Source organism: Chelonia mydas, chromosome 2 (genome assembly GCF_015237465.2).
Source record: "Chelonia mydas isolate rCheMyd1 chromosome 2, rCheMyd1.pri.v2, whole genome shotgun sequence".
Taxonomy (NCBI): Eukaryota; Metazoa; Chordata; order Testudines; family Cheloniidae; genus Chelonia; species Chelonia mydas.
The window spans coordinates 162,581,942-162,607,026 of NC_057850.1; the positions used below are offsets into that span (position 1 = coordinate 162,581,942).

General features: G+C 44.8%; 1 protein-coding gene across 2 annotated transcripts in view; it reads right to left on the reverse strand.

Annotated features, from left to right (window-relative positions):
• The window catches only part of UPP1 (uridine phosphorylase 1), a 30,510-nt gene extending 7,313 nt beyond the window's left edge, over positions 1–23,197 (reverse strand). The window contains exons 1-8 of one of the 2 annotated variants that reach the window (XM_037889962.2): positions 22,917–23,196; positions 22,443–22,538; positions 19,403–19,470; positions 8,468–8,585; positions 6,755–6,913; positions 5,146–5,260; positions 3,620–3,829; positions 1,964–2,110 (exon numbers count right to left, since the gene is read on the reverse strand). In XM_037889962.2, the coding sequence (XP_037745890.1) occupies positions 1,964–2,110; positions 3,620–3,829; positions 5,146–5,260; positions 6,755–6,913; positions 8,468–8,585; positions 19,403–19,455 (802 nt within the window). In that variant the 5' untranslated portion in view covers positions 19,456–19,470; positions 22,443–22,538; positions 22,917–23,196. Of the gene's footprint in view, positions 1–1,963; positions 2,111–3,619; positions 3,830–5,145; positions 5,261–6,754; positions 6,914–8,467; positions 8,586–19,402; positions 19,471–22,442; positions 22,539–22,916 lie in introns of both variants that reach the window. The other variant, XM_043540475.1, reaches the window with a different exon arrangement.
• Positions 23,198–25,085: the final 1,888 nt, after the last annotated feature.

Below are 25,085 nucleotides of genomic sequence, written 5' to 3' on the forward strand. Positions count from 1 at the left end.
TTTTTTTCCCAAGAAGTGTGTCAAGAAGTCAGATTGGTAAAATTGCATCAGAGAATAAGGGTATGTCTACACAGCAAAAGCTGTGCATGGACTAACAGAGCTGAGCTAGCTTGAATCCAACTACTGTGGGTAACAATAGTGATGAAGAGGGCAGGTGCAGTGTGGGCTTCCCGAGGAGAGAGAAAATGGGAGAAAAAGAGGTGGTAAACTCCTCACAACAAGTCGTGCTCTCGTATCTCAGACCAGTTAGAAAAGAAAGACTTTGTGCCTTAGAACATGGACACAGCAAATGGGAGAGTAACTTAAAATGACTATTCTAAAGTTGTATGTGATCAGCTTTCGTTAGGTCACCTACCATAACTTTAACTACCTCATAACTAAAGTTCACAAGAGTGTATACTTTTGTAATTGGGAACCACATTATTCACCAGGCAACTGAAAACCCTTCTTAATTGTTTCAGAATTGCAAATGCAAATCTAGTTATTCTCTTTCTTGATATTTCATTTTGATATGCAAGTAAAGAAAGTGACTATAGTTTCATGTACATAGAGACTACCTGACTGATTAAAGTTACTGCAGTTTCCTATTTGACTTTAAGACAGTTACATTAGTCCCCTCCGCAGGTCAAAGTAAGCTGGTATGGTACGGTATGGCGTACCGGTAAGAGCCGGTACACAGCTGACCGTATCAGTGGCGGCCGGGAGCCCTGGGGCCCTGGCAGCAATTTAAAGGGCCCAGGGCTCCGGCCCTTGAAATCACTGCCGGAGCCCTGGGGAAGCGCTAGTGGCAGCGGTGGCCAGGAGCCCCGGACCCTCTAAATCAGGGGTCTCAAAGTCACGGCCCGTGGGCCATCTGCGGCCCGAGAACTGCAGCACACGGAAACTTTTTTAAAAGTTCTTTCATCTGACCCTCATGGCTGTCAGCCGAAGAGCGGGGGCGGGAGGGGAGCGGGCAGAAGAGATTCACATGCCCCTTTCCCCAACGTTGCTCCATCCTGCTGCTCCTGGGACCCTCCCAGGGCTTGCACTTGGCTAAGTGTCATTCATCTCGGGTAGCTCGGTTCCCTGCAAGCAGTTTTCTATCCCTGCTGTTGCCGGGGGAGCTGCAGAGGAAAGACCCAGGCAGCCACACAGCTGGCTCTCTCCTGCAGGAGCGAACCCCCCCCCCCCCCCCCACACCCCACACACACACTCGCAGCTCCCATTGACTGGGGGAGAGGGACAGAGATACCATCACTAGTCGCCGGGCAAAGTCAGCCATGGAGGCAGCATCACTAGTTGCCGGGCAGAGTCAGCCATGGAAGCAGCGTCACTGGACAGAGTCAGCTGGGGCGGCATGAGACCAAGGGAGTGAGCGAAAAGGGTAGGAAACGGGCTGGGAGGTGGCGTGAACACCACCTTCAGTGACATTATTAGCCCACTGGGAAGATTTAAGGACTGGCACTGGCCCTAAGGTAAATTGAGTTGGAGACCCCTGCTTTAAATCATTGCCGGGCCATGCTGAAGGGCTGGCTGGGGAAGTCTGGCCCCAGCCCCGTCCCTTCTGCCCAAGGCCCCACCCCTTCTGGTTGAGCCTCTCCCCCCCAGGACCCCGGCTGCCCTGCGTACTGGTAAGTCTGTTCAGTTACTTTCACCCCTGGTCCCTTGGGATACTTTGATACTTGAATGGTTACTTCTCAGTGCAAGGCAAGAGCTGGAACAGCAACTAATCAGGACTAAACTGAATCAGAGCTTTGTGTGAGGGGCTTTACATAGACCTGGCACACACACACACTGCAAAGTTCTAGCAAATCATACTAAAATAAACTTAACAGCATCTATACATATTTATAATCATATATGCAAATAGTGCAGTATCGTAACTTTCCACTGCAATGAATTTAATGCTCTGAAACTCTGTACACTGTACGTTTTATGCAACGCAGATGATTCAGTCTAAATAAAATGCCATATATCCAATTACCTCTGACACCACTAAGATTACAAATAGCAGCAAAAACTGAAGATTCCATCTCAATGTTTCGGACTCCAGCATCATAAGCTGCCTTCAAATACTGCAATTTCTCTTCTTCAGTATATAAGCAGATTGCACCATCCAGACGGGCTTGGCCTATAAAGCATATAAATATAGATTTTTTTTGTGTGTATGCTGATGAAAGTACAGGGGGAGTTTCAGTCTCTGAGGGACACAAGATTTTTACAATTTCTAATATACCCTTCCTAATTTTTATCACTGCACTAAGCTCAGTTTTCACTTAAAAGGCACTCTACAAATGTAATTTATTAGTTTATTATTTGAATTTAGGATCAGGGTAATTAGATATGAAAAGACCAACTAAATTATCAAATTCATAAACTGGAAAATGTAGGCTATAGTCCCTCAGATGAATTGTCAAATTTTAATGGTGACATTTCCTCTTGGCTAGTTTGATGTATTGATTATGTTTGAGTTTAACAGTCCCCTAAAAAAGCATCCAGATCTGCTAATGCCTTTCTGATGCAGTGAGAGAAGGAATAATCTCAGCCCTTTTGATGCTTAGAAGACTTTTTAACATAAGGAGAAATCAAGAGTTTTTTTTTTTTAATTGGACATTATTGGTGCCTATTTTTAGGAAAGAGTTAGCTTATTCCAGCTCTTTGGGGCTTCAGCCCCAAAGAAATAGATTTTTTTTATTAAGCAGTGTTAGACTGCATACAGCCAAAATAAACTTTACAGTTCTTTAGTTGTCATATTTTTTGTTTTTGGGAACTGAATTCCCAAAGCTGAGGTTCTCTGCTTGTTTGCAAGTTTTGTAGTAGATTTGGTAGCATCTGTAGGAAACCTGTTGGTGTGCTTTTAGGACCCAGTGACTGGACCACGGACTCATTATCCTTCCTAACAGTGCCTGAAAAAAGCCACATATTGACATTGTTCTGCTTGAGATCTGCCTTAAGCACTGCTAGAACCATGGATTGTGTGTCCTCCAAGCAATGCTCTTCTTGCAGTATATCCAGCCACAACTAGAGGCAGAAGTGCCAGATATCTGGGGAGAAAGCTTGTTCTCACAAGATTTCCAGCTCGGTTTGTAGACCTGGGAGGTTCAGAGAAACATCTGAAATTGTGGTTGCTTATCTAAATCAATCCCAAATTTAAATCCGTGATGTTTGCCCATCCCAAATCTGGCACGATTGATGTAACATCCAATTATCCAATTAATGGTTAATTAAGGATGAATCAGCAACTCTTTCCAGGGCTGCTTATAGAGAATTTCTTCTAGACACATGAACAATTAAAAGAAAAAAACAACCAATAACTCTCGTTATCAAATTCCATAGGGCACTAACGGCGATTATAGCAACTCCACTAAATAAATACCCTGATAATTCAGTAATCAAAAGATATACAATTTATGAGCTGTCAGTCATTGTCAACTCTTTTTTTAGATAATCACTGGGAGCGGGGGAAACACCACAAAATTACACCCCAGTACAGCAAAGATTAACTGGACTACTCATCTCATTAAAGTTAAGCATATATTTAAGTGCTTTGCTGGATTGGGGCCTAAATCCCCTAATCCAGTTTGATTTGTATATGTTACTGCTTACCAATTTACTTCTATTGTTCTGTTGCTAGCCTTACCTTCATAGAAATCCAAAGTGCACATAGTATTTCCAATGACTGTATTGAATTGATTTATCTCCTTACTGCACTGCATCAGTTCCTTGGCTAGTTGGTCATCTAGGTTGGTACTACGAATTATAGTCTTTCCTAGGATAACCTGTTCAAATTGAGGCTTGAAGGTAGCATCTACTGATTGACTGGTTATTACCACTGAGCCTGGCTCCAGACCTGTTGTAAAAAAAATATATATAGTGAGTTGTTCAGCCACTCTGCTCGTATGTAAACAAGGTACATTATAGCCCAATCCTGCTCCTACTGAAATCAATGAGAGTTGCCACTAAATTCAATGGGAGAATATTAGGATCTATATGCATGTTTGTAGTTTATTCCAAATGCTTTAAAATAGCTCTATAGAGAAGACACAATATACTGCCAATTAAAAAGGACAATACAAAGAGTCATAAAGTAATCTTAATGGTCTGACAAATCCCAACTGTTAAGGGAATGTTTCACATAGGGCATGAATGATCTTTTCTCCAGCTTGCTGCAGATCTCTTCACTCAAGCACATTTTCCTGTCCTTTATTATAAAATTATATAAATCAAAGAATCCTTTATCTGATGGGTAATTAGGTCTAAGGAAAAATAAGAGTACTGTGTATGACTGAAAACCTGAACATTCTCTCTCTCTCTCTCTCTTTCTCTCATGATCCAGAATTCTGAACTATGGCATGAAAGATAGAAACTCATGTGTCCTATAGCAGAACTAAGATCCACTCACTGGGACTGTACCAGTATTTTAAAGATGATCTTAAAACCATTAAAAGGTTTTTTAAATATTGGACTTGCATTCTTTTTCATTTCTCTATGATGCCTTGAAGAAGCGTTGAAAGGAATTTCTTCTGCTTTTCTTAATATTAGAACAAACAGGAATGTCAATTTCAGTGCTCCCTTATTTGGATGGAGGACTTCTCTGGGATGTATAATGTTAGCTCTGACACCTGAATTTAAGAGAGATTATTGCTGAATCTTGAATCTAGTCCCCCTTTATTCAAAATGTTTAATTATTTGAATCAAATAGATATTAACAAAAACAAGCAAAAATTTTACACAGTCTGATTAAAACTCTCTTTCAGTTGTTCAGCTTTCACTCTCTTGACTCTTGTGTCAGCATTTCACTAGTTCTCCAGTTATCAGAGAAACATTCAGGCTAGACAGGAACAGAATTGTTAATGTAAAAACCAAGCAAAGTATTTAAAAAAAATCTTCAGGAGTTCTTTGTACATCATAAAGAAGGAAAAGAGGCAACAAATCCAATTTATTTGCAAGTCACCTTTTAACCTCTGCTTTATCTGTAAAGTGTGGGTGTTAATATTTACCTAATAAATATTCACTGTCATAAACTGTCATGAGCATTAATTAATTTGTAAAGCCCTCTGAAAATGAAATGTGTTAGATATTATCATTATTATGACTTTGTTTTATAAACCTTTAACTACAGATATGCTTTAATTGAAAGAAAAGAGAAATATCAAGGGGAAATACCTATTCCACCAGAGGTGCCAATGCGAATAATGGTTATGTTGGAACACTTGGAGTGATACAACAGCTTCATCAACTCATGTAACATGATTGCAATAGAGGGAATGCCCATACCATGCTGAAATGAAATCAGAAAGTTACACTGAACATTCATATACATTATTAACAGAAGAGTTGGGAACTGGAGCAGATCTCTTTAATGAATTACTACGAAAAATACATGCAAAAGTATTCTTGTACAAACCTAACCTATTGGCAGGGCAGAAGTTTATTGTGGTCAATGGAAAGACTCCTATTGACTTCAATGGACTTTGGATCAGGTTCATTGTTCCCTAATACCATGGGTTATGTTAATTTTAAAAATGTTATATTCTCTATATTCTAAACATGAGTCCCATTCTAATCGTTTACAGTTACATGCCCTCACAAAGCTTCTACATGGCCCAAGAGCAATGTTCACACTAGTTCTTAATGACCTGAAACACTGGTGATTCCAGCTGAGCTAAAATATTACAAATGGCGGAGGCTATGGTATAGTCACAAAGTTCACAAGGCTGAGTCTGCTCCAGCTTACACCATGATGTGACAATTCACACCTTCGGGGAAAGAGAGCACAATAGGGCTACAGCTGTGGAGTTGATGCTAGGGGTAGGTTTTCAAAAGTGCTTTTGGGTATGTCCACGCTGCAATAAAAAACCCGTGGCACCAAGTCTCAGAACCCGGGTCAACTAACTTGAGCTCACGGGGCTTGGGCTGCAAGGCTAAAAATTGCAGTGTAGACGTTTGGTCTTGTTCTGGAGCCCAGGCTTGCAGTGGTCTCAGAGCCCATGCTCCAGTCTGAGTCCAAACATCTGCAAGGCAATTTTTAGCCTGCAGCTCGAGCCCCACAAGTCCAAGTCCCCTGACCCAAGCCAGCTGAAACTATGCCATGAGTCTTTTATTGCAGTGGAGACATAGTCTATGTGACTTAGCAGCACAAGTCCCATAATCTTTCATTGGTACTTGTACTCCTAAGCTACCTAAGTACCTTTTGAAAATTTAATCCTGGATCCTCAGCCTTAGCTAAGAAACAGCCACCTTTGTTCCTTCCCCATCTGCACTGAGTGTAAGCAGTCTCTGTGTTGTCCCTAGCATAGGACCAATAGGGTAGAAAACGTGCTACTCATGATTACAAAAGATTGTTGTGGCAGCCAGGAATCACTGGGAATATGCCAGCCATGGCCCCTTTCTCCTTGGAAAGCCTTACTACCCTGGGATCCGGAAGGAGAGGTGGCATAAAGCCATTGCATCTATGTGACTCAATGGTTACTCTTACATGGGGGGAATTATGAAGGAGCTGGCTGAGCCAGCTTTCCAGCTACTTTGCACCACTGAAGTAGACCTGAAAATTTGGATGTATATCCTCAAAAGAAATATGCATTCATGTCCCATTTAAAATGTGCTTAAATTGTTGATTCAGTTGCAACTGCTGCCTTGTATATTGAAAAAAACATTCTGTTCTTCTATTTCAGGAACACTCAAAACAAAAATCCAGGACTAGGCCTTGTCCTTTTCTTTAGAAGCACTGACAAATCTAATTCCTCCCCCGCTTCCTTTAATGCTTAATACTTACACTGACTGATAACACGGGTCCTACTTTGTACATCGCGTAACGGTCAGTTCCTTCACAGATGTTGGGATAGTCAGCACCAACGCTCCCAAGTCCGAGCTCTTCAGCTATGTAGGCGATAAAACCTTTCATCCGTGAAGGGCTTCCTCCAACACACACAAACTAGCATGGACAGAATTCAACAAACCACAACAATTGTGCAGCTGACTACATGATGCAGCATATTCAAGAACCGGGAAAGGTAAATATGATAATGCAAAAGGTTTAATCCGAATTATTCCCAACTACATTATTTTTATTATTACAGACCTTGTAGAGGTCTGTAAAGATAAATGTTTGAAAATAAGGCTTAAATGATCTCACAAGTTGTTTGTCATTGCCTGACAATGGAATTTCATTGGTATAGTACAAAATGTAGAATTCGCACTACATACATTTAAAATGGCGTTTTGTATTGGGGTGTGTTTTTAATAATAGCTACCAGAGGCAGACTGGATGTGAAGGAGAAATGATCTGAATATGCCGACGGAGGGAGGGCTCCATAACTGTATTGGCATATAGAGAACTCTCTAGGAATGAACCCTGAGGCTGAGATAGCACTTCCCATTTGGAATATACTGGTATTGCCAAACCCAAGAGTTCAAACACCAAGCCTAAATAAGACCATGAGATTTATTTCTGATACAGTATCCACATAGAACCCATTTCCAGGGCACACACATTGTAACACAGTGGTGGGCAACCTGCAGCCCACAGGCCACACACGGCCCGTCAGGGTAATCTGCTGGCAGGCCGCAAGACAGTGTTTACATTGACTGTCCACAGGTATGGCCGCCTGCAGCTCCCAGTGGCCGCAGTTCGCTGTTCTCGGCCAATGGGAGCTGCAAGGAGTGGTATGGGCTGCAGGGATGTGCTGGCCACCGCTTTCCGCAGCTTCCATTGGCCGGGAACAGCAAACCGCGACCACTGGGAGATTCGGGTGGCCGTGCCTGCAGACGCTCAATGTAAACACTGTCTTGCGGCCTGCCAGCGGATTACCCTGATGGGCCGCAGGTTGCCCACCACTGCTGTAACGCTCTGACTAGTAGCATTGTGTCCTAAAAAAGAAAGGCAGTTAATGTATAAAATATACCTTAAAAATGGGGCTTGCAAATGAGGCACTTTCTGTCACCTCAGGAGTGTTATTTCAGGTATGGGGTTTTTGTTTGTAATGGATTGGGCAACTCATCTCACTTCATATAAACCTTGTACAAGAAGCTACCACAGTAGATGCAAAAGCAGGACAAAATGCTAGTGTACTCAGTAAATGCAATATGGGCCAAAGCCTCCGTACCCACTCAGTCCTTACCCATATAAAATGTCAACTAGGCCGCTAAGACCTTGAACCTGCTCCCACTGAAATGAGTGAAAGTTTGGTATTGACTTCAGTGGGAACAGAGTAAGGCCTCACAAGGGAGATTGGCTTGACTGAAGTCTGAGTAGGGACTTCAGCATTTGGCCCAATAACCACAAAAGGAGATTGATAGCTCTGGTAAGTCTAAAAATTGTATGGTCCTCCAGCATTCCCCTTGAGAAGGTCTTACCCTCTTTCCATACATTTCTCAAACTGATTCATGCCACTGTCTTTAATCTCATCCTGGACACAATTAAATTTTAGCGGGAGTTGCACAGTCTGCTGACATGTTTAAACTTCCAGAATGAAAGCAAGGTTCTTACCTTTACATCTCCAAACAAGGCAGGAAAATCATGGGTGCTAGTCCCAAGAGCAAAATGGTACAGGATATCGTCTTTCATTTTCTCAAGGTGAGGATTGGAGAGATGAATTAAGTTGTTTCTGTCATGGAAATGGAAAATATATATTAAACTAAAAAAAACTATGTTAAAATAACATTATTAAGGTTGTAAAAGTCTAGTGCTCAAAAGTTAGAAAAAGCCAGAATTAAGGTTGCCTGTGCATCTTTAACTCAACCCCTTGTGTGTATGCATTATGAGACAGTCTTTAATGACATGATCACATGCTGTTTTTTTCCAATAGACCCCTGCCTCATTCAGTGTACAGGATGGACTGTGCTCATTAAGTGAGCAGCTATTCAATTTTTTGTTTTATTCTCATTGTTCAGTGTGTGGCCCCAGGCCTTATTTACTTCACAATATTCAAACCTTGTTCAAAACACAGAATTATTAATTTCCCCAGGGGTTTTTCTATGGTCCTCATCACTATAGAAACTGAGTGCTTCATAAACATTCATTTATTTTCACAGCCTCTTTGTGAGATGAAAGGGTGGTATTATCCCCCATTTTACAGATGGGAACTGAGACACACTAGTTTTGGGTGCAAAATTTGGGACTCCTAGAATCTGAGGTTTTGTAGCATGTAGCATTATATAGCCCTTTATATGTTCAAAGCGCATCTTTCATTGACTTCAAGGTATCTGTAAGCACTCAGCATTTCTGCAAATCAGACCTCAGCCTCTCAAAATGGGCAGCCAGAAAATGAGGAACACACAATTAGAGACCATCTGTGAAAAATTTAGTTTAAGTGACTTGCCCGCCATAACACAGGAACTTTGTGGCATAGAAACCTTAACATGAGATCTTCCTGTGTCTTCCTGCAACTCCCTTTTTCATTCACCTTCCAACTTCTTCAGTCAATGAGGCAGGGGTCCTACAGACAACAGCCTCCTTAACTACACAACCCTGATTCATCCCCAGAGCAGGTCCAATCTGTGCACTGAATTAAATGAGGCAGGAGTCCTGTGGAAAAAACACTACATGATTATACAGTTAAAGACTGCATCATCATGCATAGACTACTCCTGGGGGAATTCTGTGCCACTGTGCATGTGCAGAATTCATGTCTGGCACAGAATTTTTTTCTCTCGCAGAAAATACATTCTGCCCAAGAAGTGCTGCTGTTCCACCTTTCACCCACCAACGGCTGCTGTGGCACCAGAAGAGCCAGCATCATGAACGCAGCCGGCTGTTCTGGTGACACAGTGGCCTCTGGTGAGCAAAAGGCAGAACTGCAGCACTGGGACAGAATGTATTTTCTGTGGGGAAAAAAATTCTGTGCATGCTCAGTGGCGTAGAATTCCCCCAGGAGTAGAAGTTCATCACAGCACCCTGCCTGCAGAGCCAGGTTAGGACAGACTGAATAGGGCACATGGGGTTGCTGGAGGGTCATAGACTGGGGGTTCAGAATGGTTAATGGGGGGAATTGGGATGCAGGCTCAGGAGCTAGTGGGGTGACAATGTTAAGCCAGGGGCTGAATGGGAGTGGGGCTTCAAGGCTACATGGGGATGGGGACTGCAGGGACACATGGGGATGGGGGAGGAGGCTGCAGAAGCCCATAGGGATGGGGGGTGCGGAGACAGGGGCAGATGTGCCTGATTGGATAGGAGACGCTCGGGGTAGTCAGGGTCTGCATGGGGGAGGCTTCTCAACTCCCAAACAGTCCTGTCCCCCAAAAAACCTGTTCCATACTTCTCCCACCCACACCCAACAACCTTCCAGGTTCACAACAGGCTCTTTCCCTCTCCCTCAGCTTCTCCGTTACCCCTGACTCCCCCAAGCCTTTGCATTGCTTCTGGTGGATGCAGGAAATGCAGTTCTGTATTGTAATTTAAATGAATTACTCAACATTCTCTATTAATATGCCTCATAAGAAATCTATTTGTAAAAAAAGATATATATGTATATATATATATACCAGAATCCTTTTTTTTGTCTGTATTGTTACAGACATACTTGCTGACAGATATTTTGAAATAAATTACCAAAATTATTGAAACTGGAAAGAGTATATTATTTTGAGAAATAAAATATGCAGAATTTTAAAATACTGTGCTCAGAATTTTTAATTTTTTAGTGCAGAATTCCCCAGGAGTAATACACACATGGGGGGCCAAATGAAGGGTTGTACAGACAACCTTAATATTGCATTTTATAACTTCTGAGCGCTTGACTTTACAACTTTACTAATGTTCTTTTAATGCAGTTTGTGAGTGTGTGTGTGTGCAATTTTCTGTTTTTTTGTTTTTTTTAAAGCAAACAGAAAAAAACAGATTTCATCATGTGGCATCATACTGATGCCTATGTGGTTCAGCAGCAGAGTGTAAGTCTTACATTCACCATGCAGACCTGAGCCTCTGAAGAGTAATGATAGTAGTAGAAGGTTGTCATCTTCTATGTGGACCAGCACGAGAGTGAGATGAGACACACATCTTTCCTGTGGGTTTCATAGATATTTGCTGACAGCAGAAGAATAGTGAGATTATGGAATCTAGAGTTCCATTCTACACTCTGGAGAGGAGTGTTCCCTTTAATGGTTACAAACAGTGATGAGCTGCCAAAATCTTAACAACGGGTTCCCTCCTCACCCCACGAGGGGGTCGTTGCCCACCCCACCCCCCAGGACTCCTGCCCCATCCAACCCACCACATTCCTTGACACCCCTCCCCCAGGACCCCTGCCCCATCCACTCCTGTCCCCTGACTGCCCCCAGAACTGGGCAGGAGGGTCTCATGGGCCACCGTAGTGGGTACCCACCCCACCCCTAAGAGCCAGAGGGACCTGCCGGGGGGTGAGGTGGGGAGTCCTGACGGTGCTAACTTGGGGCAGCTCCCAGGAAGCATCCGGCAGGTCCCTCTGGCTCCTAGGGGTGGGGTAGTGTAGCTAGGCGGGGAGCAGGGGGAGTGGCCGCTCCCCCAACTGATCACGTCAAAAGTGGCTCTGGGGCTGGGGCTGGGGAGCAGTTCCCCTGCGCGCCCCCCATCCTGGGTTACCTGCTGCGGCGCAGGTGGCCCTTGTTGCGCCCTCCTGCCCCAGCTCACCTCTGCCTCCCTGGGCCTGAGTGTGAAGCCGCCGCCTGCTTCTCAGCCCACCCTGGCTTCCTGCGCTAACATCTGATTTGCGGAAAGCCGGGGGCGGGGAGGGGGAGGCGGAGAAGCAGAGCGGGGCGGTGCTTTCAGGGGAGGGGGCGGAGCAGAGGTGAGCTGGGGCCGGGGGCGGGGAGCTGCCAGTGGGTGCTTTGCACCCACCAAATTTTCCCCAGGGGTGCTCCAGGGCTGGAGCACCCATGGAGTCGGTGCCTAAGGTGCTACTTTTGGCCGGTTAAATTTAGAAGCCCTTTTAGAACCGGTTGTCCCTTGCGGAACAACCGGTTCTAAAAGGGCTTCTAAATTTAACAACCGGTTCTAGCGAACCGGTGCAAACTGGATCCAGCTCACCACTGGTTACAGACACTTCTCTCTGTCCCTCCACCCTAATCCAAGACTGACCGCTCCAACCTGTTCCTCTCCCAGTCCTCCCCACCCCGGCCCTTTGTCCCAGTACCATTTTTCTTGGCCAGCCAATCCTAGTCTCCCCCTCGCAGCTTCCTGTCCAAATTCCAGTTCCACACCCAATTCTCAGTCCCAAGCTCCTTGTCCAGCCAGTTCCAGTTCCCCCGACCCTAACTTTTTGTCTCCAGTCTTTTTACCCAGCCAGTCCCAGTTCTGCTTTGCACTCCAGCTCCTCATCAGACCTATCTGGCATCTGTCCCCATTCCTCCACCCACTGGTTCCCAGTCCCAGTGTCCTTGTCCAGCCAGTTCCAGTCTCCTCCCTCCCCTTCAGACCTGCTTCCCCCATCCCACGCTGTTTCTGTCACTAGTTCCCGCTCCAGTCTCTGAGAACAACCAGTCCCCATCTCCCCTCAAAGCTAGCTCCCAGTCACCTTGCCCAATAAATTCAAGCCTCCCCATCACATCCTCTTCCCCAGCTCCCAGTCTCCTGACCCAACCAGTCTCAGTCTTCACTTTCTCTCTCCTTCCCAGTCCTCCTGCACTGAACTCTGTGACAGTTTCTCTCTTTCCTCTAATTTTAGTACCAGTCTCACCAAGCTTCTTGATCCAATCTATTCCTTTCCTTCCCCTCCCAGTCCTCCCTGATTCTGCTCTCAACCTCTCTGCATTCAAGTTATGTGGCTTCCTCCTTCACACTGCCTGGACACCTGATATGGGGGTTGCGAATCATTGAAAGCACAAGAGAGACAGGCTCCCTGCTTTCAATTCAGGTGCCCAGCCATGTGGGGATGGTGCATGCCCAGTCCAGACACGTGTATGAGCTGTGAGGGGATGGAGCATGCTCAGTGAGCACAGAATCTTTGGAGAATTTAGCAGCAAAATTCTATGACATTCTACTGACCGTATGTGAACTATGAAGTTTCAAAGACTTACAACTTTGTCAAATTTGAGCATATTTTTAGGGTACATCCCTGACACCCAGACCTTCTCATGCAAAATTTCAAGCCCCTGCTCCAAAGCATGGAGGTGCTAAAGCTTCTCAAAGAAGAAGCTGGAAGAATGTTAACATTGCAAATCAGTGTATTTTCCCTACCAGCCTGCATGGAAAATTTCAGCCCTAATGGCTGGAGTTTGAAGTTATAAGGAGCTGAAAATGGGATCTTATAATGGCTCATGTTTGGCAATCTTAGTCCTGGTCTACACTACGAGTTTAGGTTGAATTTAGTAGCATTAGATCGATTTAACCCTGCACCCGTCCACACAACGAAGCCATTTTTGTCAACTTAATGGGCTCTTAAAATCGATTTCTGTACTCCTCCCCGATGAGGGGATTAGCGCTGAAATCGACATCACCGGGTCAAATTTGGGGTAGTGTGGATGCAATTCGACAGTATTGGCCTCCGGGAGCTATCCCACAGTGCTCCATTGTGACTGCTATAGACAGCACTCTCAACTCGGATGCACTGGCCAGGTAGACAGGAAAAGCCATGCAAACTTTTGGATTTCATTTCCTGTTTGGCCACCATGGCAAGCTGATCAGCACATGTGACCGTGCAGATCTCATCAGCAGAGGTGATCATGGAGTCCCAGAATCACAAAAGAGCTCCAGCATGGACTGAACGGGAGGTACTGGATCTGATCGCTGTGTGGGGAGATGAATCCGTGCTATCAGAACTCCGTTCCAAAAGACGAAATGCCAAAATATTTGAAAAAATCTCCAAGGGCATGAAGGACAGAGGCTATAACAGGGACCCACAGCAGTGCTGCATGAAACTTAAGGAGCTCAGGCAAGCCTACCAAAAAACCCAAGAGGCAAACGCCCGCTCGGGGTCAGAGTCCCAGACATGCGGCTTCTATGATGAGATGCATGCAATTCTAGGGAGTGCCCCTACAACTACCCCACACCTGTACGTGGACTCCTGCAAGGGAGTCTCACGCAACAGGGATGAGGATTTTGGGGACAAGGACGATGAGGAGGAGGGAGAGGTTAAAGATAGCGCATACCAGGCAAGCGGAGAAAAGGTTCTCCCCAACAGCCAGGAACTGTTTATCACCCTGGAGCCAATACCCTCCCAGTCCGGGCTCCTGGACCTTGAAGGTGGAGAAGGCGAGTGAGTGTACCTTTGTAAATATAATACACGGTTTAAAAGCAAGCGTGTTTAAATGATTAATTTGCCCTGAAGACTTGGGATGCATTCGTGGCCAGTACAGCTAGTGGAAAAGTCTGTTAACGTGTCTGGGGATGGAGCAGAAATCCTCCAGGGACATCTCAATGAACCTCTCCTGGAGGTACTCCCAAAGACTTTGCAAAAGGTTTCTGGGGAGGGCAGCCTTATTGCTTCCTCCATGGTAGGACACTTTACCACAGCAGGCCAGTAGCATGTAGTCTGGAATCATTGCATAAGAAAGCATGGTAGCGTGTGGTCCAGGTGTTTGCTGGCATTCAAGCAACATCCGTTCTTTATCTCTCTGTGTTATCCTCAGGAGACTGATATCATTCATGGTCACCTGGTTGAAATAGGGGAATTTTATTAAGGGGACATTCAGAGGTGGCCGTTCCTGCTGGGCTGTTTGCCTGTGGCTCAAAAGAAATCATCCCTGCTGTTAGCCACGTGGTGGGGGGAGGGGTGAAGCGCTCATCCCAGAGAATCGGGTGTGTGGAGGCTTTAGCTGGGTTTGTGCTGCACATTAACTCGAAAACATCAGCCCCTCCTTTTAAATGGCCAGTTGTCTTTTTCAATTTTACTCTCCCTTTTTTGCTCCCGCAGCTGCAAATGTTTCAACGCTGCCACTAGCATCTCTGTCCCAGAGGCTAGCACAGATAAGATGATGAAAAAAACGCACTTGCAATCAAATGTTCTCTGAGCTCATGCAGTCCTCCCACACTGAAAGAACCCAGCAGAATGCATGGAGGCAGACAATGTCAGAGTCCAGGAAAGCACAAAATGAATGCGAGGACAGGAGGGACGCACGAAGGATAGATGGCTGGAGCAACAGGAGAGGTGGTGGCACTGTGATGAGAGGAGGCAGGATGCAAGGCTGATGCTACTGGAGGATCAAACTGATATGCTCCGGCGTATGGTTGAGGTGCAGGAAAGGCACAGACTGCCACTGCAGCCCCTGTGTAATCAACCGCCCTCCTCCCTAGGTTCCATAGCCTCCTCACCCAGACGCCCAAGAAAGCGAGGGGGGCGCTCCAGGCACCCAACCACTCCACCCCAGAGCACTGCCAAAGCAACAGAAGGCTGGCATTCAAGAAGTTTTGAAGTGCAGTGTGGCCTTGTCCTTCCCTCCTCCCCCACCCCACCCAGTGCTTCCCTCCTCCCCTACCGCTCCCAGGCTACCTTGGCAGTTATTCCCCTATCTGTGTGACAAATTAATAAAGAATGAATGAATTTGAAACAACAATGACTTTATTGCCTCTGAAAGCAGTGATCAAAGGAGGGAGGGGAGGGCGGTTGGCTTACAGGGAAGTAGAGTGAACCAAGGGGGAGTTTTCATCAAGGAGAAACAAACAGAACTGTCACACAGTAGCCTGGCCAGTCATGAAACTGGTTTTCAAAGCTACTCTGATACGCAGCGCGCCCTGCTGTGCTTTTATAATCTGGTGTCTGACTGCGTGTAATCAGCGGCCAGGCGATTTGCCTCAACTTCCCACCATAAATGTCTCCCCCTTACTCTCACAGATATTGTGGAGCACATAGCAAGCAGTAATAACAATGGGAATATTGGTTTTTCTGAGGTCTAATTGACTCAGTAAACTTTGCCAGCGAGCTTTTAAATGTCCAAATGCACATTCTACCACCATTCTGCACTTGCTCAGCCTGTAGTTGAACAGCTCCTGACTACTGTCCACGGTGCCTGTATATGGCTTCATGGGCCATGTCATTAAGGGGTAGGCTGGGTCCCCAAGGATAACTATAGGCATTTCAACATCCCCAACCGTTATTTTCTGGTCTGGAAAGTAAGTCCCTTGCTGCAGCTGTTCAGACAGACCAGAGTTCCTGAAGATGGAAGCGTCATGTACCTTTCCTGGTCATCCCATGTTGATGTTGGTGAAACGTCCCTTGTGATCCATCAGTGCTTGCAGCACCATTGAAAAGTACCCCTTGTGGTTTATGTACTGGCTGCCTTGGTGCTCCGGTCCCAAGAAAGGTATATGCTATATCCCCACCACAGTTAGGGAATCCCATTGCAGCAAAGCCATCCATTATGACCTGCACATTTCCCAGAGTCACTACCCTTGATAGCAGCAGCTCAGTGATTGCACTGGCTACTTGCATCACAGCAGCCCCCACAGTAGATTTGCCCATTCCAAATTGATTCCCGACTGACCGGTAGCTGTCTGGCATTGCAGGCTTCCAGAGGGCTATCGCCACTCGCTTGTGAACTGTGAGGGCTGCTCTCATCTTGGTATTCTTGTGCTTCAGGGCAGGGGAAAGCAAGTCACAAAGTTCCATGAAAGTTTCGCAGCCACTGGGAATCATCCCAGATCTGCAACACTGTGCGGTCCCACTAGTCTGTGCTTGTTTCCCAGGCCCAGAATCGGTGTTCCATGGCATGAGCCTACCCCATTGCCACCAGGATGGCCAAATTGCCGGGGCCCGTGTTTTGAGAGAAGTCTGTGTCCATGTCCTCATCACTCTCGGCACCGCGCTGCCATCGCCTCCTCGCAGCGGAAGCGGTGGATGATGACGGTTATATAGAGGACCTGCGAGATGGATTCATAGCACCAGGAGAGCAGAGTGGCAGCGGAAGTGGTTGTTCGATGACGATAGTTTGCAGCCCTACTGCACCGTCTGCTGAAAGCAGTATGACGCGCGCACGGAAAAAAGGCGCAAAACGATTGTCTGCCGTTGCTTTCACGGAGGGAGGGGCGACTGACGACATGTACCCAAAACCACCCGCGACAATGTTTTTGCCCCATCAGGCATTGGGAGCTCAACCTAGAATTCCAAGGGGTGGCAGAGACTGCGGGAACTGTGGGATAGCTACCCACAGTGCAATGCTCCGAAAGTCGACGCTAGCCTCGGTACTGTGGACGCACTCCACCGACTTAATGCGCTTAGTGGGGACACACACAATTGACTGTATAAAATCACTTTCTAAAAAATCCACTTCTATAAATTCGACCTAATTTCGTAGTGTGGACATACATGTAATAGGGAGTGCTACCAGCCCTGCCTAAAATAATTTCATAATAAGCAGTGAAACTGGTTGTGGAGCCTGCAAGGCTAGGGAGGAGGTGACGATGGGGGTGTGGTAGGCAGGTACAATGTGCATCACACCCTCCTGCCACATGAAGAAACTGCAGCAAAGTTCATATGGCCTGAGGCTGTATTATATTTCGACCAGCCCTCCCACCTTCTTGAGGATTTGAGGGGCAGTCCCTGTGGGAATCCCAGGCAGAGTGGATCCATTGGAGCCATGCACCCAGACCATAGTGGGAGGAAAGCAATGACAGAATTTGAGTAGGGGCTGGCGAGATTGGTGACAACACAAATGGGAATCTGAAAGAGGAGATAAGAGAGACAATGTGGAAGAAGTGGAAATCAGAGACAACATAGTAGGGAGAAAACTACTGAAGAGTAAGAGCAAACAGAGAATAGAGTGTAAAAAAGAACAGAAAGGGAAGAAAAGACATAAATAAAGACTGGTTTCAGAGTGGTAGCCGTGTTCGTCTGTATCAGCAAAAACAACATTCGTATGCCCCTTCATGCTTTGGCATGTGTTGTAATTGAAATCAAGATATCTGATAATGTAGAAAATATCCAAAAATAAATGGTATTCTATTATAATTTAACAGTGCAATTAATCCCACAATAATCGTAATTAATAAAATTAATCATGAGATTAATCACACTGTTAACAATAATATAATACCATTTATTTAAATAGTTTTGAAAAATACTATTTCTTTCATCTATCATTTTTACAGTGCAAATATTTGTAATAATAATATACACTTTGATTTCAATTGCAACACAGAATACAATATATATATGAAAATGTAGAAAAACATCCAAAATATTTAATAAATTTCAATTGGTATTCTATTGTTTAACAGTGGGATTAAAACTGTGATTAATTGCGATTAATTTTTTTAATCACGATTAATTTTTTTGAGTTACTCACATGAGTTAACTGCGATTAATCAACAGTCCTTATATATATATATATATATATATATATATATATAAAAAATCCACAAATATTGTCAAATTCACAAGGCATGTTCCAACATCACTGTCTTCATGATTGGCTTTAATACTGTGTCCCTCCCTCCTTCTGTCTGCATTTTGTCCTTATAGGGCCAAACCCTTTAATCAGATGCATACAGATGGACCCCTGCACCCACAGACACCTAGGGCCTTGGGCTCCAATCTTGCAAACACTTGCATATGTGATTAACTTTACTACAACAAGTAGTGCCATGAGTTTACGATAGTAAAGTTTTTGCAGCATTGAAGCATTACATGGTAAGCTCTTCAGAGCAGAGAACTTTTCCTCTTGCATCTGTGTGAAGTGCCTCCCACATTTTAGGTGCCAGCTAAGTAAATAAAAAATATCTGAGGGCTAACCATTAATCTTTGACACTCAGTTTCTTATACCAACATAAATCTAAAGAAAGAATGAGATAATTGGATTGAAATATTTGTTCAAAATTCCAGAATACATGGGATGAAATTCTGGCACCATTCAAGTCAATGGTAAAGCCCCCATTGACTTCAGTTGAGCCAGGGTTTCATGCACAGTCTACACTCGATTTTCCAGTATAAGTATACTGGTATAAAGAAAAGGAGGACTTGTGGCACCTTAGAGACTAACAAATTTATTTGAGCATCAGCTTTCGTGAGCTACAGCTCAGTTCATTGTAGCTCACGAAAGCTTATGCTCAGATAAATTTGTTAGTCTCTCAGGTGCCACAAGTCCTCCTATTCTTTTTGCGGATACAGACTAACACGGTTGCTACTCTGAAACCTGTCTTTATACTGGTATAGTTATTCTGGCAAACCCTTCTAAATTAGACACTAGTCTAGTATAAATTAGCTTATACTTCAAGAGTGCTGATGTCTGAACTAAATAAAACTATACCTGCCAACGCACTTTTTTGCCAGTATAACTGAGTCCACACTAAAGCTTTTCCCAGGACAAAAATGTTGGAAAGAAATCACGTGCCTAACTGATATTACAATAGCAGTGAAAGTTTTGAGCTTAGACCTGGCCACAGTCTACATATGTTCTGTAGAGTTTTACTATTTAAAACATTAGGTTGTGAAATGAAAAACATGCTATTTGGGAGGAGTTAAAAGTGGTACATTTATATACCTTCAAAGTAGATACTGAAATTAGTTTTGGTTCTTACTTTGACGACTGTTCATCCTCAGTCTTCTTCTCAGCTGTTATACCAGGTGCCATTCTATACAGTTAGACCTGAAGGAAGAAAACAGTGTATGGTACTTCAGTGACAAAATAAGGCCCTGATCCTGCAAAGATCTACATGCATGCTTAATTTTACACACTGCTTAGTCCCATTTTAAAATTAGTTTCATTAATTGTAACGCAGATGTTGCATCTAGTCTACATAGTCATTACTCTTAACTCTAAAAAATTAAATAAATACATTAATAATAAGGTCCACACATAATACAGCCCCTTCAAAAATGGTGAAATTTCAACAATGTGAACATCTGACCATTAGATTTTTTAAAATATGCATTTACCCAAAATTAAAATGGACAATTTTACAGCTTATGCCAGTGGGTTAAATATCTCTGCATCAAAACTTGAACTACACAAAGACATTTTTTGTCATTCTTATGCAAAAGAGAATTAACACATTCTGTATGACTAAGACAAATTATAAAATGTCGTAAAGGAAGTTCTGCATCATTGCGGAGCCCAAATGAGTACACAAATAAATGGGAGGTGAACACTATTGAGTCAAATCTCTTCCTTAAAGAAACACTCAACCTAATGACTGCAATAGAAGGAAAGAGTCAGATTTTGCAACAAAATTACAAAATATTTTTTTCCGAGAAAGAAACACAGACGATCTGATGAAAAAAGCCCAAATATTTACATGTGGGAAAAGAGAAGTGTGTTGCCCCTTTTTGACCCCAGTGGCTAGTTAAAAGTTTGGGGCCCTGGGGATCTTCCAGCTGGAAGCAGAAATTGATTGAGTCTAGTATTTTTCTTGATGCAGCCTGTTTATTTACAAGGAATGAGCAAAGTCCCTATGTCTCTGAATACGGAAGGAACCAAGAACAAAAGGGGCAATTTCTTAGGCTATGTCTACACTATGGACCTTACAACGACACAGATGTACTGCTTCAGCTGTGCCGCTGTAAGGTCTCCTGTGTAACTGCTCTATGCCAGCGGGAGAGAGCTCTCCTGTCGAAATAATTAAACCACCCCCAATGAGTAGTGGTAGCTTTGTCGGGGGGAGAGCATCTCCCACTCACATAGCACGCAGCTTTTGTCAGTGAAACATGTCAGTTGGGATAAAAACTTTGCCAACAAAAGTACTAGTGTAGACAAAGCCTTAGTCTACACCCCCCACACTACATGAGCCAACACTAGACCCCAAAGAGCTCTCTCTAGCTTTTTTTTCCAGGGTCACACTGTGATTAGTGGCTCGGAGCTCCTACTTGTCTTTCTTGCCTCTCCCTCTGTCTGTCCTCAGTTTGTATGTGATCTCTAGACACACACACACACACACACACACAATCTGTACTCACTTTGTGTGTGATCTCTTTCTCTACACACACACACACACAACCTACCCATAAAAATATTCAGACAAAAGTTCCTGGGCAGGTTCACACAGGGCAGGTTGTTTTAGGCGGGGGCTTATGTTCACAGTTATGTTAACTGGGGTTTTAACTCAACTTATAACAAGTTTCACCCCGCTCATAACAAATTATTGAGTATTGGGAATGTGTTGATGCTTAGAGGAAGGGTTTTTCCTTTATTTAGGGTAATCAGCTTTATCAAAAGAAACTATATTAAAATGTATAGAGACATTGCAGTAAACTATAAAAGTACTGGGTCAAATTTCATCACCAGTTACGCTGATCCAACCCCATGGACTTGCCTCTGTCATTATAGTCAGGCATCATTACAAGTGCTTAATAGAGGAAGATATCACTGTTAAATGGGTTAATATTTGCATAAAATTATTCTACACTTCTTAGGCAATTATTGATCCAAGTATGTGAGAGAACTGGAATTGTATTATTTCCAATAATAAGAATGTATAATTGTATAACTAATATATTATACTTATGTATCTAGACTACATTTGATTCCAGATGGAGAAGAAGTCTTTCACATTCTGTTTAGTGCCTAAACTGATGAATGAATAAATGATTTTTAAAGTAAATTTACAACAATTTAAATTATTTTCAGGACTTTTAATTTTGGATCTTTAATCTTCTTTACTAGTGGAATCAATATTCACTTCAATACGCTAGTGTGTTATAGATCGCTAGATGCATAGATTAATACAATCTACTAAAATAGAAAATATTACTTAAAAGAAAAATTTCCATTTAAGATAGCCATGGAAACTATTTAAACAATCTTCCTTTTCTATGATACAATTTACATTAGATAGGTGTTAAGAAATTATTGTTTTCTGAAGAAGGTACACAGTATATAGTACAAAACAGGTGCAAATTTCAAACCTAGAAATAGATTCCCTATTTTAATCAGTGTTCAGATTTGATGATTAATATTTTACAACTATGCAAAGCCCATAATTTTTGCCGTGGCTTTCTTTGATTAATGTCTTATCAGTACTTTTTTGAAATAGGAGCTAACTCTCAGGTTCTGCTCTATCTCCTATTAAACTCATTGGAATGACTCCTGCTGACATTAACAGGAGTTGGTTAAGCCCTCAATTTTCAGTGTGAGCATATTTTTCCTCATCCTTAAGTGATTGCTTCCATTATATAGCACTTCTGCAATAGGCTTTCCGTTCATATTGTATGCCTACTTCTGTATCACTCAGATAATGACAGTTCAGTATGGGTTTCTTCACATGAGGAACCGCTACCTGATCTGTTAGTCTAATTGTGAAACATGGGTATACTTTGCTCCAAAGAAAAACTACCTCCCCGGCCAAACATCTGACCCCATAAAGCTCTCTCTACCAGTACCAGCAAAAATTCTGGCATTTCATAAAATAACAGTACAGTGCTGTTGGTTTTAAGATTCATCTCCTCATCAGCAAGGGAAGGGACAAAGAAATGAAATCCCAGTTCCCACAAGGGGCTTCCAGTACCGGATTTTTAACTAGGAATGATGAATATTGGGCACAATAGCAATCGACACACTAGGCATCTCTCTGCACAGTTAAAGGGGGGCATTGCTTGGCTTCCGTTGCACCAGCTGTAACCTACCTTGCGGGGAAGGAGAAGCTGAACTCCAGCGGCTGCCCAATTCCAGCGGCTCTCGATGGTATCTGAATGGCACAAGCTATTGCACCGGTTTCCAAGCTGGGAAAGAAAGAGGGGAGTCAGGTCTCTGGCAGAGGTGGGTGCTGCTGCTGGACCAAGGTCCGGGACGAGGGAGCGGCAGGAAGTGGGCGAGCAGCATATGCCCTTAGCAACGGCACGGCTCCTTTTCACTCCTCCCTCGCTCAGGAAGGAGGTGGAAACCGAGTGCCGTGAGTAAGCACCTTGCTCTGTGCCCTCAGTGCCCCTTCCTGGCACCGCACCGCCCCGCCCCGCCGCCGCCGCCGCTGCTCGGGCTGCTCCTGGCCCCCGGGAAGGGCACGTAGCCCCGCCCCAGCGCCGCGGCAGCGGCTCTCGCCTGGCCCCCTCTCGCAGCCCGAGCCGTGCGGAGAAGGGGTTTCCCCCGTGCCCCGCGCTCACCTGGGGCAGGTGAGGGAGCCGGCGGCGGCTGCGGTGCCTCTCGGGTCGCTCCCGGCTGGGGGCTCCGGCCTCCCTGCGTCCCCGTCGCCGCTGCCTTCTCCGGCTGCCGCTGCTGGGCGGGCTGTTCCCACGGTCACCGGGCTGCCGCCGTGGGACACACTGCACGGCGCGGCGGCGGTGTCTGGGGAGAGGCGGGTAGGGCTGAGCTGTCAGTTTCTCCCGCCCAGGCTGAGCAATGCTGGAAAAGCCGGGCCGGAGACGTGAGGCAGTGACAGGGAGCGGAGGGTTTCAGCCGGTGGTTCCCAGGATGTCTCTGTGACGCGTGTGTGTGCGTGCAACAAAGAGTGTGTCATGTGTGCGTGTGTGTGTAAAGCAGGACAGTTGTGTGTTTCATTCTGTGTGCATGCTGCAACTGTGGGTAACAATGCTTGTGCAAGTAACTGTGGGTCACAGAAAGTGTGTGAGTCTGTGTGGACTTGGGAGCGTTAATTACGTATGTGATAAGATGGGTATATATTCAGTTTATTGTGTAACAGGAAGTATGTGTGTTTACAAGTGTATATAAGTGTGTGTTTAAAACTGTATATACCCCACTACACATACAATCACACAGGTGTAACAAATTGTGTGTATTTGGCCTTGTGTATATTAGGACATGTTACCTGTGGGGGGAACTGGATGTATGTGACTGTCTCTGTGTGCGCGCAATGGGATGTGTGTTTACTTTTGTTTCGGACAAGGTGGGGGAGGTAATATCTTTTATTGGACCAACTTCTGTTATTGATCCAGTAAAAGATATTACAGCCCCCAGCTTGTCTCTCTAGTATGCTGGGGCAGACCTGGCTAGAACAGCACTGAATCATTTTATGTTTAACGGGATGTGCAGATGTGTGTGTACTGTGAAAATGTGCACAGTATGTGTATACAATAGTACAAATTCAGGTCCCTTTGAAGTCATTAAGGGATTTGCCATGTAACCAATATTTTCAATGGGATCAGGCTCTGAGCCAGCATGTATGTGTATGGAATGACTGTAAGCATACCTGTCAATGTCTTTCTAGAATTTGCATACAGTATATAAACTAGATTTGATGGCATATGTGCCACCATGTGTCTAAACAGTGTGACCTTGAGCCACAAAGGGACTTAGTGCAACACTGAACATCACAGCACCTCTTAGGCACCGAGAAAAGTCACAAAAGCACTGCAGTACGCAAAACCTGTGTTAGGTGCTCAGGTTCCCTATGCAATGAATGGGGAGAGATAGGAAAACAATCCACAAAAGCCAGCATGCTTGGAGGGAAGCTGCCTAATCTAGCCGATGGGAAATGCTGATCAGAGGGGCCTGCAACCTGGTGCATGGCCTTGTAGCATCATTCAGGCTTGGGCCAGCCAACCTCCACCATAACAGAGGGGTGGCTAGGCCAACTCTGAGTGAGTAGTGCTGTGACTTAGTGCATAGGGTCACAGCACCACTCAGGTTTGGCCTGGCACCTTCATGATAGAGGGGTGGCTGGTCCAAACCTGAGTGGCGCTGTGACCTGCACAAGGTTGCAATTCCTAAAGCAGGGAACCAGGCTCCATCCCCTGGGGTAAGTGCTGGAACTAACTCACTCTCCAACCCCCTGTCCCCCATCCCAAGGCGCCTTCGCTTTGCATCAGGCTAAGACAAACGTATGTTTGCCTAGGCCAGGACCCAGTGATGGGTCAGTCCAGCTTGACAACCCATCTAGAACTTCCTTGTGACTCACTGGTGGGTTGGGACCCACGGTTTGGCAAATACTACTCTAACCACTGGGCTAAAAGTTAAAAAGGGGGCATACTACCATCTCCTCCTCCAGTTAGATTTTGAATGGGATCCAATCTGGTAGGCAGCCTCTGTGTTTGCCCACTGGATAGGGCCCCACATGTGATGTAGGCAGCCAAACACCTGCCTCCTCCCAGTTTGTGAATTGCTCTGGGGCCCATGCAGGAGATAGGCAGCTGATTCCCAAGAGGGAGGCAGAAGTGCATGTGTGCACAGGCAGAACCTTAGGTACTGAGGGAACATCTTGGCTGAAGACTTAGGCACCAAGTGAGTTTAGGTGCCTACAGGTTCTCCAGGAGTTTTGTGGACTGCAGTAGAGCATAAGCCTTAGGTGCCTATGGGATTGAGTGTAGGAAACAATG